Source organism: Mobula birostris, chromosome 20 (assembly GCF_030028105.1).
Source record: "Mobula birostris isolate sMobBir1 chromosome 20, sMobBir1.hap1, whole genome shotgun sequence".
NCBI lineage: Eukaryota > Metazoa > Chordata > Chondrichthyes > Myliobatiformes > Myliobatidae > Mobula > Mobula birostris.
Window position 1 is genome coordinate 6945984 of NC_092389.1, and position 16291 is coordinate 6962274.

The 16291-nt window shown below is 42.8% G+C and overlaps 1 protein-coding gene across 2 annotated transcripts in view; it reads right to left on the minus strand.

The window, feature by feature from the left end:
* zbtb16a (zinc finger and BTB domain containing 16a) overlaps positions 1 to 16291 on the minus strand; it is a 276018-nt gene that overhangs the window by 163422 nt on the left and 96305 nt on the right. For both annotated transcript variants that reach the window (XM_072283921.1, XM_072283922.1), the window contains exon 3: positions 5116 to 5213. In XM_072283921.1, the coding sequence (XP_072140022.1) occupies positions 5116 to 5213 (98 nt within the window). The remainder of the gene's footprint in view (positions 1 to 5115; positions 5214 to 16291) is intronic.

The following is a 16291-nucleotide window of genomic DNA, read 5'->3' on the forward strand; positions in this document are numbered from 1 at the left end:
CGCTAAGGCCCCACCTCCCCCTCGTACCCCATCTGTTACTTATTTTTATGCACACATTCTTTCTGTCACTCTCCTTTTTCTCCCTCTGCCCCTCTGAATATACCTCTTGTCCATCCTCTGGGCTTCCCCCCTCCCCCTTTCTTTCTCCCCGGACCTCCTGTCCCATGATCCTCTCATATCCCTTTTGCCAATCACCTGTCCAGCTCTTGGCTCCATCCCTGCCCCTCCTGTCTTCTCCTATCATTTTGGATCTCCCCCTCCCCCTCCAACTTTCAAATCCCTTACTCACTCTTCCTTCAGTTAGTCCTGACGAAGGGTCTCGGCCTGAAACGTCGACTGTACCTCTTCCTACAGATGCTGCCTGGCCTGCTGCGTTCACCAGCAACTTTGATGTGTGTTGCTTGAATTTCCAGCATCTGCAGAATTCATGTTGTTTGAGTGAACTTGGCCTTTTCTCCTTGGAGTGATGGAGAATGAGAGGTGACCTGATAGAGGTTTATAAGATGATGAGAGGCATTGATCATGTGGATAGTCAGAGGCTTTTTCTCAGGGCCGAAATGGTTGCCACAAGAGGACATGGGTTTAAGGTGCTGGGGAGTAGGTACAGAGGAAATGTCAGGGGTAAATTTTTTTATGATTTAAATTTTATTGAATTCTTTTTACAAATGTTTCCCCGAACCTTTGAGTCAGTGTTGAAATTATGTAAATCATAGCTTACAAAACATAAAATTATCCATAATATAAAAACCAAACATGGCAGAAATAAATATCAATATAATAACCATGTGTGTCTATTTAGGCCTCTAATAATATAAAAGACTGCCATTCAGCAAGATGCTTCACCACACATTCACCACTATTTCCCCCCGCCAGGAAACCTAAATATTTGCCCCATTTTTGTGTATAGATGTCCAATCTATCAAACTGTGTGCAAGTTTTTTTATATAAACGCAGAGTGGTGAGTGCGTGGAATGGGCTGCCGGCAATGGTGGTGGAGGCGGATACGATAGGGTCTTTTAAGAGACTTTTGGATAGGTACATGGAGCTTAGAAAAATAGAGGGCCTAGTAATTTCTAAGGTCGGGATGTGTTCGGCACAACTTGTGGGCCAAAGGGCCTGTATTGTGCTGTAGGTTTTCTATGTTTCTATGAACCCTTGGACACTACTTCACTTTTTTAAATACGTAGTATTTCTGGTTTTTACACGATTTTTTATTTACTCAATATACATATACTGTAATTGATTTACTTGTATTGCTTTGAACTGCCGCTGCTAAGTTAACAGTGATAATAAACCTTATTCTGATTCTCAAGAGAAATTGGAGCCAAACACTAAATGCTGAACTCTGCCGTGGACCATCCCAAGCCCAGCTGTGAAAGGAGGAGGGTTGGGTGTGGGCCTCACAACCCCACCCTGGAAAAACCCAGAGCTACAGAAACATCAACAGAAGCTCCAAGAACCTCATTCCTGGCAGGGGAAGGATCTTCACCTGGAGAACATATGAAATCAGGTAGTGAAAGCAGGAGCCACAGGGCCTATCAATCATCTATTGGCCATGACAGAGAACTCTGGTGAACTGCTTATATCCCTGGGCTTAAGAAGAAGCAGCTGCCGATTAAACACTGGCCTTTGCTTTAAATCAACAGTGATCAATGGAATAGCTCCTTAAGGCTGTTATAGTCGGGGAGTGGGGTTGGTAGTGGAGATAAGCTCCCACTACCTATCAAATGCTCCCAAAGGCATGTACCTCAAATAGCCTCTGATGACCAAGTCCAGCTCCTGGCCTTCACACGTAGCTTATCTATTAACCCTGGCAGAACTGTTTCTACTCATCGGAGAACAGGCAAAGGTGGGTTACTGAAGTCATATAACCAGTTGCTTCGGGCAGATGGGGCTGATCAGCCTTGGTTGGCAGCTCATCTCGGAGAAGGAAAACTCTGATCTCAAACCTCCACTGCCTTGCGGCTGTACCCAGTCATGGAGAACGCTTCGGGACTAAACCCAAAGGGAAAATTCCAGAGCTGGAATACCTAAGGCAGTCCTACGTTGAGTTCAATGCTGACTGGAAACAATGTTCCCTCTAATCTGTAATGACCAGTGTGTGCAAAAATCTTGTGCTGTGCAATTTTTTGCCCTGTGACAACAACATGCGCGCACTGCATGTATTCAAATGAATATACAGGTATTCATTTTAACAGCTAGCAAAACACTGACAATATGAACAGTTTGATAATTTTCACTCTCACAAAACACAAGTAGCAGGCCTGTCGTGGGTAATGAAGGATTTTTATCACCGGAGCTTTTGCACACTGTCCGTATGTGATTTGCTTGCTAAATGATGCTTTAGAAACTCAAGTTTCCAAATATCTCTCCACTTCTTCCCACTTGCAAATTTCCAGCAACTTTTGCATCGCGACACTACACACAGGTCACACTAGTTTCCGTATTGTACATAAATATTTCTCATAGCTGCATGTTCCTGACCTCATGAGCTTTCAGTGTAGCAGTTTCTACTGTTTCATTAAGCCATTCCGCTTTAAATGAACTAGCAGTTCTTTTGCGCTTCACGGCCTTTGCTTCTTTAGAATTTGGAATGGCGAATCAATAATTTCTTCAATAAAAACAGTATAAGTTAGTTTTAAAATCTACAGACAAATCATCACAAACTCCACTTTGTCAACACAGTCCACATCAGAAACCAGAAAAGGCGATGTGATTGTGTACGATCGTGAAATATACTTAACATGCCAATGAGGTAGAGGATGACAAACTTTTGCATGCAGTTTAAACTCCTTTGTGCGCTAGTAGCAAAAGATGTGTGCATGCGCTCACACACCTTAGTGAGTACATTGACTGGCAACTTGCTCAACACCGCTGTTGCTAAATTGTATCGGTTTCTCTCTTCCATTACTTTGGGTTCACCAGATGCGTGGAGAAGGGGAAGCCTGCTGCATGGGCAACAGCTTGTCCTCCATATCATACTGTCCTGGCTTGCATATCTGGACAACTAAGACGCAACATCCATGGCCCATGCTGACCAATGGAGACCTCAGAGAAGCGATCATTGGAATGAGGCAATGTGGTATGATTGCTTTGTATACCATTGTATAACAATAAAGTATACTAATCAAAGTAACTGAATTGGATTTGATAAAAGAAGCTGATGTGAAGTGAAACACCTTAGATTTACATAATATCCCATTTTGCTAGCAACTCAACATACTTTTACCTCTGGATAGAGGTTAATAAATCCTGACATAATTATTAGGGTCCCATAAAGTTATTGTCAGCAGGAGACATTGGCAAGACAACGACCAAGACTTCCATCATGCCGAAGCTGAGGTTATTGTCACATGCACAAATGCACGTGTGCATTGGTGCAATGAAAAGCTTACTTGCAGCAGCATTGCAGCCACATCTGCCATCTGCTCCACAAGCAGCATTTCCTGACAATGTACATTTATAATTCTGCACTGAGGACATTAGACTGGGTAGTGCACTCAATACCCTGAATGAAGTTTAGGCAAGCAAATTAAACCAAGAAGCAGGTTGTTATAAACTATACTCAGTGAGTATTAAGACAAGATTCGAATTGTGGCTTTTGAAAGACTTCACCAAGCGCAAGTACAAGCTCAGTGGCTAAAAATCGTACTGAAGGCTGCCACTAAAGGTTAGCTTCTTATATAACTAAAGTATCATGTAATTGACGAATACTTCTTGTCATATTTATTATATATGCTTATCTACAGATTATAAGGATTGCTTCTGTTAAATCATTGCATTCTAACTATACTTCTGTCCCACTGGAGGCAGAGCTAGCACGAGTGTATAATTAGAACACTGCTTCCCCCACTCACTGAAACCTTACTATGGAAATAGTATTACACAAGTCAGAATGTACTAATGATTCTATTTATTCCTCATTCTTGAATGCAGATCACCTCAAAATCCACTATTGGTCAATATCATAGTGAAGCACAGCTTTAACAGCACAGATACGCAAGATTCTGTTGTTTACCCAAGTCCTCTCTAACTTGGTTTCATTTCAATCCATGCACGCATTCTTTTTATTCCTTTCTCCCTCAACGAACATGTGGAGAAAAATACAGCCTGCAGTCAACACATTGCTGTGGGGGATCTTGTCATAAATAAATCTGCCAAATCACACTATTATTACTGCTCCAAAGAAAGGTTTCATTAGCTAAAAACTGTTCTTCAATGTATAAAAAAATCATTTTTTAAAAACTTAAATATGTTTTACTCAATTATATTTTTTAAAAAATCAAAACTGTTTTGTTTACAGAACAGGAAACCCACTGCCTCCTCCCTCTAGCCTGTGACAAATTTGGCTCAAGACTCACTGTACATACTGTACCCACAGGCTTGGCATTGAGCCCAGGTTGGCAATGGGCCAGGTCCACAACAACTTGCAGCATCAGCCAGCACAAGCCACAGGGAAGGGAGGGGAGAGCAGAAGCACACATGGCAACACACAGCATACCACAGCTCACTTTTCACTTTAAAGTTGCGCAAATTCTCCCTGTACAGCAATATGCCGAAGTCTTGGGCACAGATATATAGCTAGGGTGCCTAAGACCTTTGCACAGTCCCGTATTTCTCAATGTGGAGCCAGTTTGTAAATCTGACAGGAGCGAAGGATGTTGGGAATGGCAAGGGTGGAGCGCTGTGGGAGGGGTATGAGACGCGGCAGAGAAAGGGGCGGAGATAGTGCAGGTGCAGACACGCCCAGTCCTAAGACACTAGATGAGGCCAGTTGATTCCAAACAATTGGTTTATTGATCATTACAGAATGTCTCTCTGGTGCTTCCTGCTCTCTCCCATCTCCCTTCCCCTTTTCCCAACCATGATTCCCTCTCCCTGTCCCCTTCCTACTCTCAGTCCACAATAGAGACAAATATCAGATTCAAGTTTATCATCACTCATATATGACATTTTGTTTTGCGGCTGCAGTACAGTGTAATATATAGAATTACTACAGTACTATGCAAAAGTCTTAGACACTATATCTATAGATATGTGCCTTAAACTTTTGCACAGTTCCGTATATGCATGCCTTAAAGAAATGAGGAAAAGACTACATGAGCCACATATTACCTGAGTGTGAAAGGAGATGCATCCTTAGCCGTAAGCTGTCCAGAAACCGTTTACCACAAAGTTCGCACCCATAGGTCTTCATTCCACTGTGCATCTTCCTATAGCAAAACAAGGAAACAGCGTGTCACGATAATGCGATTGGAATGTGCAACTAAAGCCATCAAACATTGCCCTTTCAGACACTTGCAACAGATGTTCACCAGAACTGCTCATGTCTCTTTGCTTACATCGTGGATCATTGTTGTTAGGCCTTTTAAATGCACTATAGGGACAGATTGAAAAGATATACTGTACGTCAACCAACATGATTTGATGCTGACCAGTTCTCCAGATTCATCATTTGAAACTGCTCCCAATAAGACAGTCGCACCTGCAAAACATAAATACTTGCCAACACATACAAAATGCCGGAGAACTCAACAAACCAGGCAGCATCTTTGGAGGGAAAGACACAATCTACATTTCAGGCTGAGACCCTTCATCAGTCCTGATGCCAAATGTCTATTTCCCTCCGAAGATGCTGCCTGACCGCCTGAGTCCCTCCAGCATTTTGTGTGCGCTGATGGGCACTACAGCAGCGTCGCGGTCACCGTGACGTTATTACAGCTCAGGGTGTTGGAATTCGGAGTTCAATCCTGGCATCCCTTGAAATGAGCCTCTGTACGTCATCTCCCTGGAATGCGAGGGTTTCCTCCAGGTCCTCGAGTTTCCTCCCACAGTCCAAAGACATACCGGGTAGGTTAACAGGTCATTATAAACTGTTCCATGATTAGGTTCAGGTTAAATCAGGGTCGCCAGGGTTTGCTGGGTGGCGTGGCTTGAAGGGCCAGAAGGGCCTGTTCCACTTGGTATCTCTAAGTATAAATAAATAAATATTTCCACCATCTACAGAATCTCACACCTCCATAAATATTTGCTGTATTTCTCATCAATTTTGTGGAGAAAAAAAAATTGGTTGAGGGAGACCAAGACCCGTCATGAAGGGTTATTGAGTCAGAATGTTATCACCCTCACTCTACACAGGTGCTGTCTGCTGAGGTTTTTCTGCCACATCGTGTTTTCTTTCAAAATCTTGGATTCCCAGCATCTACAGCTTTTTTTTTTAAAACAAAGCCTGTAGCTGGGAACCTTTCTACAGTTTAAATAAAGCTAATCTCTCTGCTACAGTGGTCTCTCTGGGGAAGAGTCACAGTTATGCTCATTATACCTCTTCTTCCTCCCACCAATCAGACGACACATGTATTGAGAAGATTTCAAGAGGAAAATGGCCAGATCAACTGGAGGGTGGTGAGGTGTGACCTTAACTAGAGATGTGACCACAACACTGACAGAGACATAGAAGTGAAGCTTACCACATAACTTATTAGTATCCAATGAGCTTTAAAGAACAGAGCAGGCAAGAGCATTCGAGACAGAGTGAACGGAAGAGTGACAAGTGTTAATCAGAGCAAACAGATATACTGTAACTTCGTCTGCATATTCCTTCAGTACAGCCCAGAATACTTAGCAGGCAAAGTTCAAAATTGATGTAACATTACAGTATAGAGAAGAACCAGAGCGTAATACAGAAAAGGTCCAACAGTATATGGAATTATCTATCAGGAAAAGTGGTTGCAGCAGGTACAATACTGTAATTTAACTATTTAGATGAATACACATTCAAGATTTAATATGATTTCCAGTACACAAGTGGAGAACAAAATTATTGTCACTCTGAATAAGATGCAACACAAAATAAAGAATACAATTATAATAAAAACACAATAATTGTATGTCCATAAAGTGACGCTAGGTACAAGAGTGTCTGTAAATAAGGTGACTGACAAGAAATGACAGAGTAATGGTGGTGGAGGGGTGGGTTACTGAATGGAGGTGTTGATCAGCCTTACTGCTTGGGGAAAGCAACAGTTTTTAAAGTCTGGTGGTCCTGGCATAAATGCTACGTAGCCCCTTCCCTGATGGTAGTGAGACGAACAGTCCACGAGCAGGATGGGGTGGTATGCTTCATGATGTTACTGACCCTTTTCCAGCACCCTTCTGTAATCATCCTCTTGATGGTGGGTAGGTTGGTCCCAATGATGCGTTGCCCACTGTAAAGCCCTCCATCACAGGAGGGGGCGAGGCTTAAAGCGATATGGGGCTAACACAGGATATTGGAATTAGCTGGGTGGACACCACAGTCAGCATGAAACCAAAGGCCAGATAAAGAGCCAAATTCTGGGGCAGACCCTTCACCTCCTACTGCCCCACAGGCTCATTTCCAACATTAACTTCACTGACAATGCCATCACAATATCGTGGTTTCTGCAGTAGTTTTTTTCTTCACCTGTTCAGAGGAAAACCTGCAGCCAGAAGCCTAGTTTATAGAGCTTAACATTCAGATCCCAGTCTGAAACTGGTCTTTTATTCCATGGACATTTGATTATTCCAACTCCTCAATCACAGCTCTACTTGGGGGGAAAAAAAATTGCAGGGTGAAGATTAAGTTCCAACTGTGTGTGTGCTTGCTGAACATGGAGGGGCTCTCCCCTCCGGTCCTCATACACTTATCAAATGACATAAACGGAACTGCACCAACTGCCAATTGAGAAAGACATTGCGAGATGTGCTAAAATTCAAACAATTACAAGAACGAGCACAAGAGCAACAAGGCCACAGAAAACCAACCACATGACATTGCAATCAGCCGTTCAACCTCAGCACAAACAATGTGCTCACAGTGTTGTCCTATCCCTCAGGGGAGTGAGCAAAAAAAAAACAGCAATTCGTCCTCCATCTCCTCCCCCTTTAAATTAGCCACAGTTTCATCATTGAAACCTTTATTTCCAAACCATGCTCACTACCTTGGGCTATTTGAGAGTGTTCTAAAAGTGTTCTTGTCCTTGTGCAAGTTGTTTTTGGTGATGAACCGTTTTTAAGTAGCATTGTTTTTACTATACCTTGCCACAAATTCAAAACTTTTATGTACACTCAGTGGCTACTTTATGAGGAACCTCCTGTTCCTAATAAAGTGGCCACTGAGTGTATGTTCATGGTCTTCTGTTGTCCATCCACTTCAAGGTTTGATATGTTGTACGTTCAGAGATGCTCTTCTCAACACCACTGTTGTAACACGTGGTTATTTGAGTTACTGTCACCTTCCTGTTGGTTCGAACCAGTCTGGCCATTCTCCTCTGACATCTCTTACTAAGGAGGTTTTTTCACCCACAGAACTGCCACTCATTGGATGTTTTTTTTTGTTTTTGCACCACTCTTCGTAAACTCTAGAGGTTGCTGTGTGTGAAAATACCAGGAGGTCAGCAGTTTCTCAGATACTGAAACCACCCTATCTGGCACCAACAATCATTCCGCAGTCACTCCCCATTCTACGTTGGTCTGAACAACTGAATCCCTTGACCATGTCTGCATGTATTTATGCATTGAGTTGCTGCCTCATGATTGGCTGATTAGATATTTGCATTCATGAGCAAGTATGCCTAATAAAGTGTATAAACCTGTGCATTGGGGTATTAAGGCACCCCTTCTTCATAATCCCTATCATGCCTACTGAGGCATAGGCTACTGACAGCACCTCACCAGAGTCCTCCATCCTGGGCCTGTCTATCGAGTTGTCCCCAGGTGCAGCGCATCTTCTTAGTGTATCCTTCCTCTCCCAGGGATGAGGTCTTTGGAGCTTCTGTTGGCGTTTCTGTCGCTCCGGGTTTTTATGGGATGGGGTTGCTAACCCCACGGCCATCCCTCCTCCTTTCACAGCCAGGCTTGGGACCGTCCATGATGGAGTTATGTCTCTTCTATCATTGGTTAATCTTGTTGCTCGAGCAGTTACCTCAAGTTCAATCCATCCTCCATCACTTCCCTAGCATGTTTTAACTTTTTCCAATTGTTCATTCTTTATACGAGAGACCTGGGTCAGTGGTGTTGGGTGATCACTATGGAGAAATCACATCCAACCTTAATTCCATCTGATGTGCGTACTACTCCCATGGGAAGGGCATTCTGAAGCAGAAACTTGGTAGGACCTCCCCATTGTCAATGAGGGGATTAAAGTTAACTATTTCACTGCCAAATCCCCAGATGACTCAACATGTTGGAGGGATAAGAGACCACATATACTGGAATCTAGAGCAGCCATTCTCAACTGGGGCGGTATGGCCCCCTTGGGGGGCCCTGGCACACTTGAAGGAGGCCACTGACTGAAAACTGTGAGAAGGGGAGCCCCAAGGGTTTATGGGGGCCCTGGTAACTGAACTGATGAAATACCCAAGCAGCAACCTTCATCGGAGTCAATAGTTTCCCTTCTATTTATAATATCTTTCCAACACACCGTTTGAATTCAGCGCACCTGGTAAATTCATTGCTTAAGCTCCTCCTACACAGCCTCACTTCAGAGTCAGTCGCGAATCAGACTGCACCGTGTCAACGTATTCAATCAAGGGTTCTCACATCCATTCTCGCCATACTTCATTCTCCGAAGATCAGCGTGTCTTGCTAGGCCTTTTTCAAGCCTCGTATCTTTAAAGTATGTGTGTTTGGATATATTATACATTAAGGTAGGTTGTGAAAAATGCTTATTAATGCACATGAAGTCACCGGAAAAAAAAATCCCTGGCTCCAGACGACAGCATTTTTTTGTTAGTAATGTATCTGTATTTTGTGCACTTATTATTTTCAGAAATAATTTTATCTACGAGTTCCTTAGTGGAAAAAAAAGTGTTGGCAGTATTCAGTGGAATACTTATCGTATGGTTACATCGCATCTCCGCAAAACCCATCTTTGCCCATGTGTTTCAACTGCATGACTACATTGTCAAATGAAAGCATGAAGCCAAGCAAATTGAAAAAACATTTGGATACCTCACATCCAGAGGAGGATAAACACTTAAATTTCTTCAAAAACTTTCAAGATAATTTCAAGAGAAGGCCAACGCTGAAACAAATGCTTACTCAAACGTCACAGAAATTAGAGAAGGGTCTTGTTGCATCATACAAAATTAGTAAACTGATTGCTAAAACTGGAAGTGCTCACAACATTGGTGAGTCGCTTATCCTGCCTTCAGTGTCCATAATAATGTCTGATGCCATGAATTTGAGTGCCAAAGAAACAATTCAGGCAATTCCTTTGAGTAATTCTACTGTTGCCAGAAGAATTGATGAGATGGCATGGGACACTGAAGAGGGATTGGTCAGTTCATTACAATCCAAGAAATTCTCTTTACAATTAGACGAAACTACTTTACAAGATAATGACGCTCTTCTCATGGCTTATGTGAGATTCTGGAACGGAAACGAATTAATGGAAGAGATGTTGTTTGCCAGGAGGATTAAAATGGATACTAAGGATGAGAGGGGATCTGATTGAAGCATATAAGATTATTAAGGGATTGGACACACTGGAGGCAGGAAACATGTTCCCGATGTTGGGGGAGTCCAGAACCAGAGGCCACAGTTTAAGAATAAGGGGTAGACAATTAGAACGGAGTTGAGGAAAAACTTTTTCACACAGAGGGTTGTGGTTCTGTGGAATGCTCTGCCTCAGAAGGCAGTGGAGGCCAATTCTCTGGATTCTTTCAAGAAAGAGTTAGATAGAGCTCTTAAAGATAGCAGAGTGAAGGGATATGGGGAGAAGGCAGGAAAGGGATCGAAAAGCTACAGAACCTCAGGGATGTGTGCTTGGGCAGAGTAGCTCTTGGGAGATGAAGAACATCACTGGCTTCAATCAGCCTAGCTGCAGAGTTTGGGAATGCAGCCATGAATGGGCTAATGAGTTAATCTAATTCTTCGATAGGTTCAACAGTTGCCTTCCTGTTCACACCTCCCTCAGCACACCAATCAAGGTGCCGAGGCACCCAATGCTCCCTCAGCACCAATGCCTCCCCTCCTCCCCCCTGACAGGAAAGGAATGGAGGGTTATGGGCTAAGTGCAGGTCGGTGGGACTAGGTGAGACTAAGAGTTTGGCACAGACTAGAAGGGCTGAGATGGCCTGTTTCCGTGCTGTAATTGTTACATGGTTATAAGGGACTGTCTATTTTTGAAGAAGTCGGAAGTTACTTAAGCGAGAACAATATTCCAATGGAGAATATAATTGCTTGTGCAACTGATGGTGCCACTTCTGTGGCTGGTCGATACAGAGGATACGTCGCCCATCTAAAAAGAGTTATACCTTCTGTTTTTACTATTCATTGCATCATTCACAGGGAGCACCTAGTAGCTAAAAACTTAGGAGGACGTCTCAATCTTTCGCTTTCAGTTGTCATAAAGGCTGTAAACTTCATCAAATCCCATGCCCTTCAGGATCGTCTTTTCCAGCAGCTATGTGAAGAAAATGAAGATGACTTCCGGCTGCTGCTGCTGCAGCATACCGAGGTGAGGTGGCTTTCCAAAGGAAACTGTCTTCAACCTTTTGTTACACTCTGGGACACCAGTTTCCTTCACATCTGATAAAGAGCATGGAGAAAGACTCGTTGATGCTAAGGTGGACATATTTTACCTGGCAGCTATCTTTCAGAAACTTAATTTGTTAAACAAGACCTTACAGGGCAAAAACAGTAACCTTGTAGATTGTAAGGAAGCCATTGCTTCTTTCCTTATGAAACTCGAAGTCTATTGCCACAATATGGAACGTCGGGAATTTTTGTAATTTCCAAATCTGAAGATGATTGCAAAGGCACTGAAGGACGATGACCTTACTGTTTATGTGAAACATCTCAAGCAGATACACAGGATATGCAAGAAAGATTTAATGACCTGCTACATCCCGATTGGATTTTGAATCCATTTGAAGTACAACCCATCCAAGCTGAGGCAGAAACTCAAGAGAGTTTGATTGATCTTCAGAGTGAAATATAACTGCACATTGTCAGTTCAGTCAGTTTCAAAAAGATTTTTGGATCAAGAGTGATCTGCTGAATAAATTTACAACACTGTGGGAAAAAGCCCAAAGATTTTTTAATTGCCTTTCCCTCAACATATTTGGTTGAGAGCAGATTCTGCAAGGTAGTTTCCTTGACAAAATCCAGGAACAGAATTGTCTAATTTGGAGCCTGATATCATGAAACTTGCAGAAAAGCACCAAGCTCAAGGATCGCATTAGGCCTGATGGATGTTTAATTTCATACAGTCCTTTTTTAAGTTTTGTCTAGTATGTTGGAATGTTCAAGTTTTCTTGGTGTTCAATAATAAGTGATTTTCTGTCTCTCTGTTTCTGTTGTATCCCTGTTTGAAAGGAGGGCCCTGGAACCTGAGAAGGGCTCCTAAGGGGGCCGTGGCCAAAAAACGGTTGAGAATCACTGATCTAGAGCAACATAAAGAGTGCTGGAGGAACTCAGCGAATCAGACAATGTCTTTGGAGGGAAATGAACAGTTGACATTTTGGGTCACAACCCTTCATCAGTGGCTAGGTGAAGGGACTCAACCCACTGAGCTCCTCCAGCACTTTTTGGTATTAACTCAGCATGTTCCCAGTTTCCAAACCTGAAAATGCCACTACAATTTAATAGTCGATAGGAAAAGCCAGATAGAGCTTTTTTATTGTGTTGCAAAGTAACTAAATGTAGAGCATATGTTCAAAGTAAATTTTATTATCAAAGTACATATGTCATCATATACAACCATAAGATTCACTTCCTTATGTGAATACTCAGCAAATCTATAGAATAGTAACTATAATAGAATCAATGAAAGATCAACCAGAGTGCAGAAGACAACAAACTGTGCAAATGCAAATATAAATAAATAGCAATAAATAACGAGAACATGAGATAATGAGATAAAAAGAAGAGTCCTTAAAGTGAGATCATTGGTTATGGGAACATTTTAATGATGGGGCAAGTGAAGTTGAGCAAAGTTATCCCTCTTGGTTCAAAAGCTGAAGGTTGAGGGGTAATAACTGTTTCTTAACCTGGTGGTGAGAGTCCGGAGGCTCCTGTACCTTCTTCCTGACAGCAACAGCGAGAAGAGGGCATTGCCCGGGTGGTGGGAGTGCTTGATGACGGATGCTGCTTTCCTGCGACAACGCTCCGTGTAGATGTGCTCAATTGTGGGGAGAGATTTACCCGTGATGGACTGGGCTGTATCCACTACCTTTTGTAGGATTTTCCATTCAAGGGCATTAATGTTTTCATACCAGGCCGCGATGCCAACAGTCAATATATTCTCCACCACATATCTATAGAAGTTTGTCAAACGATCTTCATCACTGTGTTTCATGGGAAGATGAGTCAGAGTCATCCAGCACAGAAGCAGGTCCTTTGGCCACTATATCCATATCAACAAATACATATTTATAGTAACTACAGGTTATCAGTTTTGGCTGGTACTTTTCTCAAACAGACTTTGACACAGAGTGCAAAATTAAGCTCGGGTATGTGAGAGCTTGACAGAGGAGGACAGGAGAACTGAAAGGTTTACAAGTCAGGGAGGGAACCCAGGTCATAAGCAAGTGCACCAGTTGGCAATGAAGGAACAACAAGAGGCCAGAATTAGAGTTGCAAAGCTCCTGATGCACTGATAGTCAGAAGACGTGTGGAGATCAGTCGAGTGAGACTTTAACTGGCTAGCGTTTCCACAGTAAAAATGATCAAAAAATTCCTTCTTGAGGTATTACAGAAGTCAATTTAATACACAACCACTTGAGCCACACAGGGCAGCAGACCACTGATTCAATTCTCTGTGGCCTTAGCTGGAGGCATAGTAGCATGGCGGTTAACGCACCAGCAACCCAGGTTCAATTCCTGCCACTGTCTGCAAGGAGTTTGTACGTTCTCCCCGTGACCACACACGTGGTTTTCTTCAGGATAATCTGGTTTCCTCCCACATTCCAAAGACATATGGACTAGTAAGGGTTAGCAAATTGTGGGCATGCTATGTCATGCTGGAAGCATGGCAACACTTATGGACTGCCCGGAGCCCATCCTCCGACTGCAATGGTCATCGACACATTTCACTGTATGTTTTGATGTACATGTGACAAGTAAAGATAATCTTTAAGTCAGAATGCTGGAATTTAAGGGTAAGCTAGGAAATAGACAAACCTATTGAGAGCAATACTAACAGGACAAAAGCTGTGCGATAGAACACAAGGGTGGAGGAGGCTCATGTGGAACATTATTTTTTATATATCAAAATAAACCTTATTCATTGTTTCAAACTTATTTATAGAAATAAACTTTGTAATTCCTCTTCATTCTTACATTTACGTCAATACTTTCAGTTCTAGTCAGTTACTTTTTGTACAACCATTAGGGCTGTTACCACTCACGTGGCCCTTTCGGGTAGTAAGCTAACACAAGCACAGATCATTGGGGCTGAATAGCTAATTTCTACATCCATGACCTGATTAATTCTATGCAATTAGTATTTACGCCTTAAAGTGACTTGGGTTCAAAACAAAAATAGAAGGTCATTTTTAATTTCCACCTGTGACTTTTTGCTAAAAGGAATGAAACTGTAATGATACGCAAAAGGCAATACTCAGGCTGATGAATTCTGTATTTGCAATGTTTTATAATAACTAAGGTTTGCAGAAAAAGAAAAGCCAAACGTAGTTGAAGCAAGATGAGGCTTCCATCTGAAATCAACACGTTTAAGAGTGAAAAGGGATAAAAGAAATTAAATTGGATAGAAGACTACTGCATCTAGCTAGGCTTCTCATGGGCCACATTACCCTGACTTTTTGTTGGGAAGCTGTAACAAGAGCAGTTAATCTACCAATTGTGCACATAATTGTAAAAGCCTTAAGGGGTGACAGCAAAGAAAACCTCCTCAGAGTGGAGGGGCATTGTGCTTTGAAACTCCACACCCCCACCCCACACACCTCTTCAGGACTGAGATATCATGAAGTTGCATAAAAACAAATGTTCCATAGCCTCCCAACTACAGTTTTAATGCTAATGTACTAATATCCAATCACATAGAGGAATGTTTGAAAAGGAGCTTTTGCTCATAAATTTGCTTCAAACTAGTTGTTTTACGACTCAGAGACACAAAGGTTATGGTTACCCTTCAGCCATCTGTGGAGCACTGTGATAATTCTGCAGAATATATGGCCACCTTAAACGCTTCTCCTTTAGCTTCAGTGCCCTTGGGTGAAGGAGGCATTTAAGAAAATCAGCCCACTGGGCTCATACACCGAAATGCTGAGCAGTGACACGCAGCAGGTAGTGCTGCCACAGGTTTGATCCTGACCTCCGGTGCTGTCTGCATGGAATTTGAGAGTTTCCTCAATTTCCACCCACATCTCAAAGGACATGTTCACAGGTTTATGGCTACATAAATTACTTCCTATAGGCCAAACTAAGGGATAGCTGGGTATATGGGAGAGTAGCAGTTATGAGGAAATAAATAGAGAAATTGGATTGATGAGATTGTTCTGAGAGCCAGAATCAGCTAATGTCCTTTGTAAAGAAATATGTGGTGACTCAATGAAGGTGCTGTAATGTCACCATCAACCATGAATGTAAATCCTTTGAGTTAACACCTTCAGGAGGAGAATGGAAAAAAAACTAAATACTGCACCATTGCTAAAGGATTGGACAGCTGAAACCTGGACCCCTCTCTCATCCCAATTCCAGGCTCCATTCCTTTCCCAACAGGCAGGATACTGGGCTGTTGATTTCCAGTCCCGCACCATAGCCACCATACCCCTTCCCAAAGCCTCAGCACCAACTTCATACACCCCATCCTAAAGAGCCCCAGCTCCAAGTATATTAGGTCAAACCCCGCCCCAAATTCATGCACCTCACCCCAAACACATCCCCAATCCAGAAGTTCTGCCCACAAACCTTGCCCCAAACATGCAAGCCCGTAAACCCACCCCAAACTCTGCCAACTGCCCCAGCTCCAAATATCCTCAGCCCAAACCCCACCCCAGATTCACACATCCTCCCCGAACACCCCAGACCATAAACCCCACTCTAAATTTCATCCCAAACAGCGCAGGCTCCAAACACCAACCCAAATCCCACTGAAAACTGCTCCAGCCTACAAAATCCCATCCCAAACAGGTCCAGCCCTAATGCCACATTGTCCCATCCAAAAGCAGCCCACAACCCCAACCCAAAAAAAATCAAGGTCCTGATCCACACAGCACACTACCTCCAAAGGCAGGGCCTGGCTCTTTCAATGCCCAGGCCCAACAAGTGTCCTTGCTCCTATAGATAGGCAAGCCTCTGCTTCCCT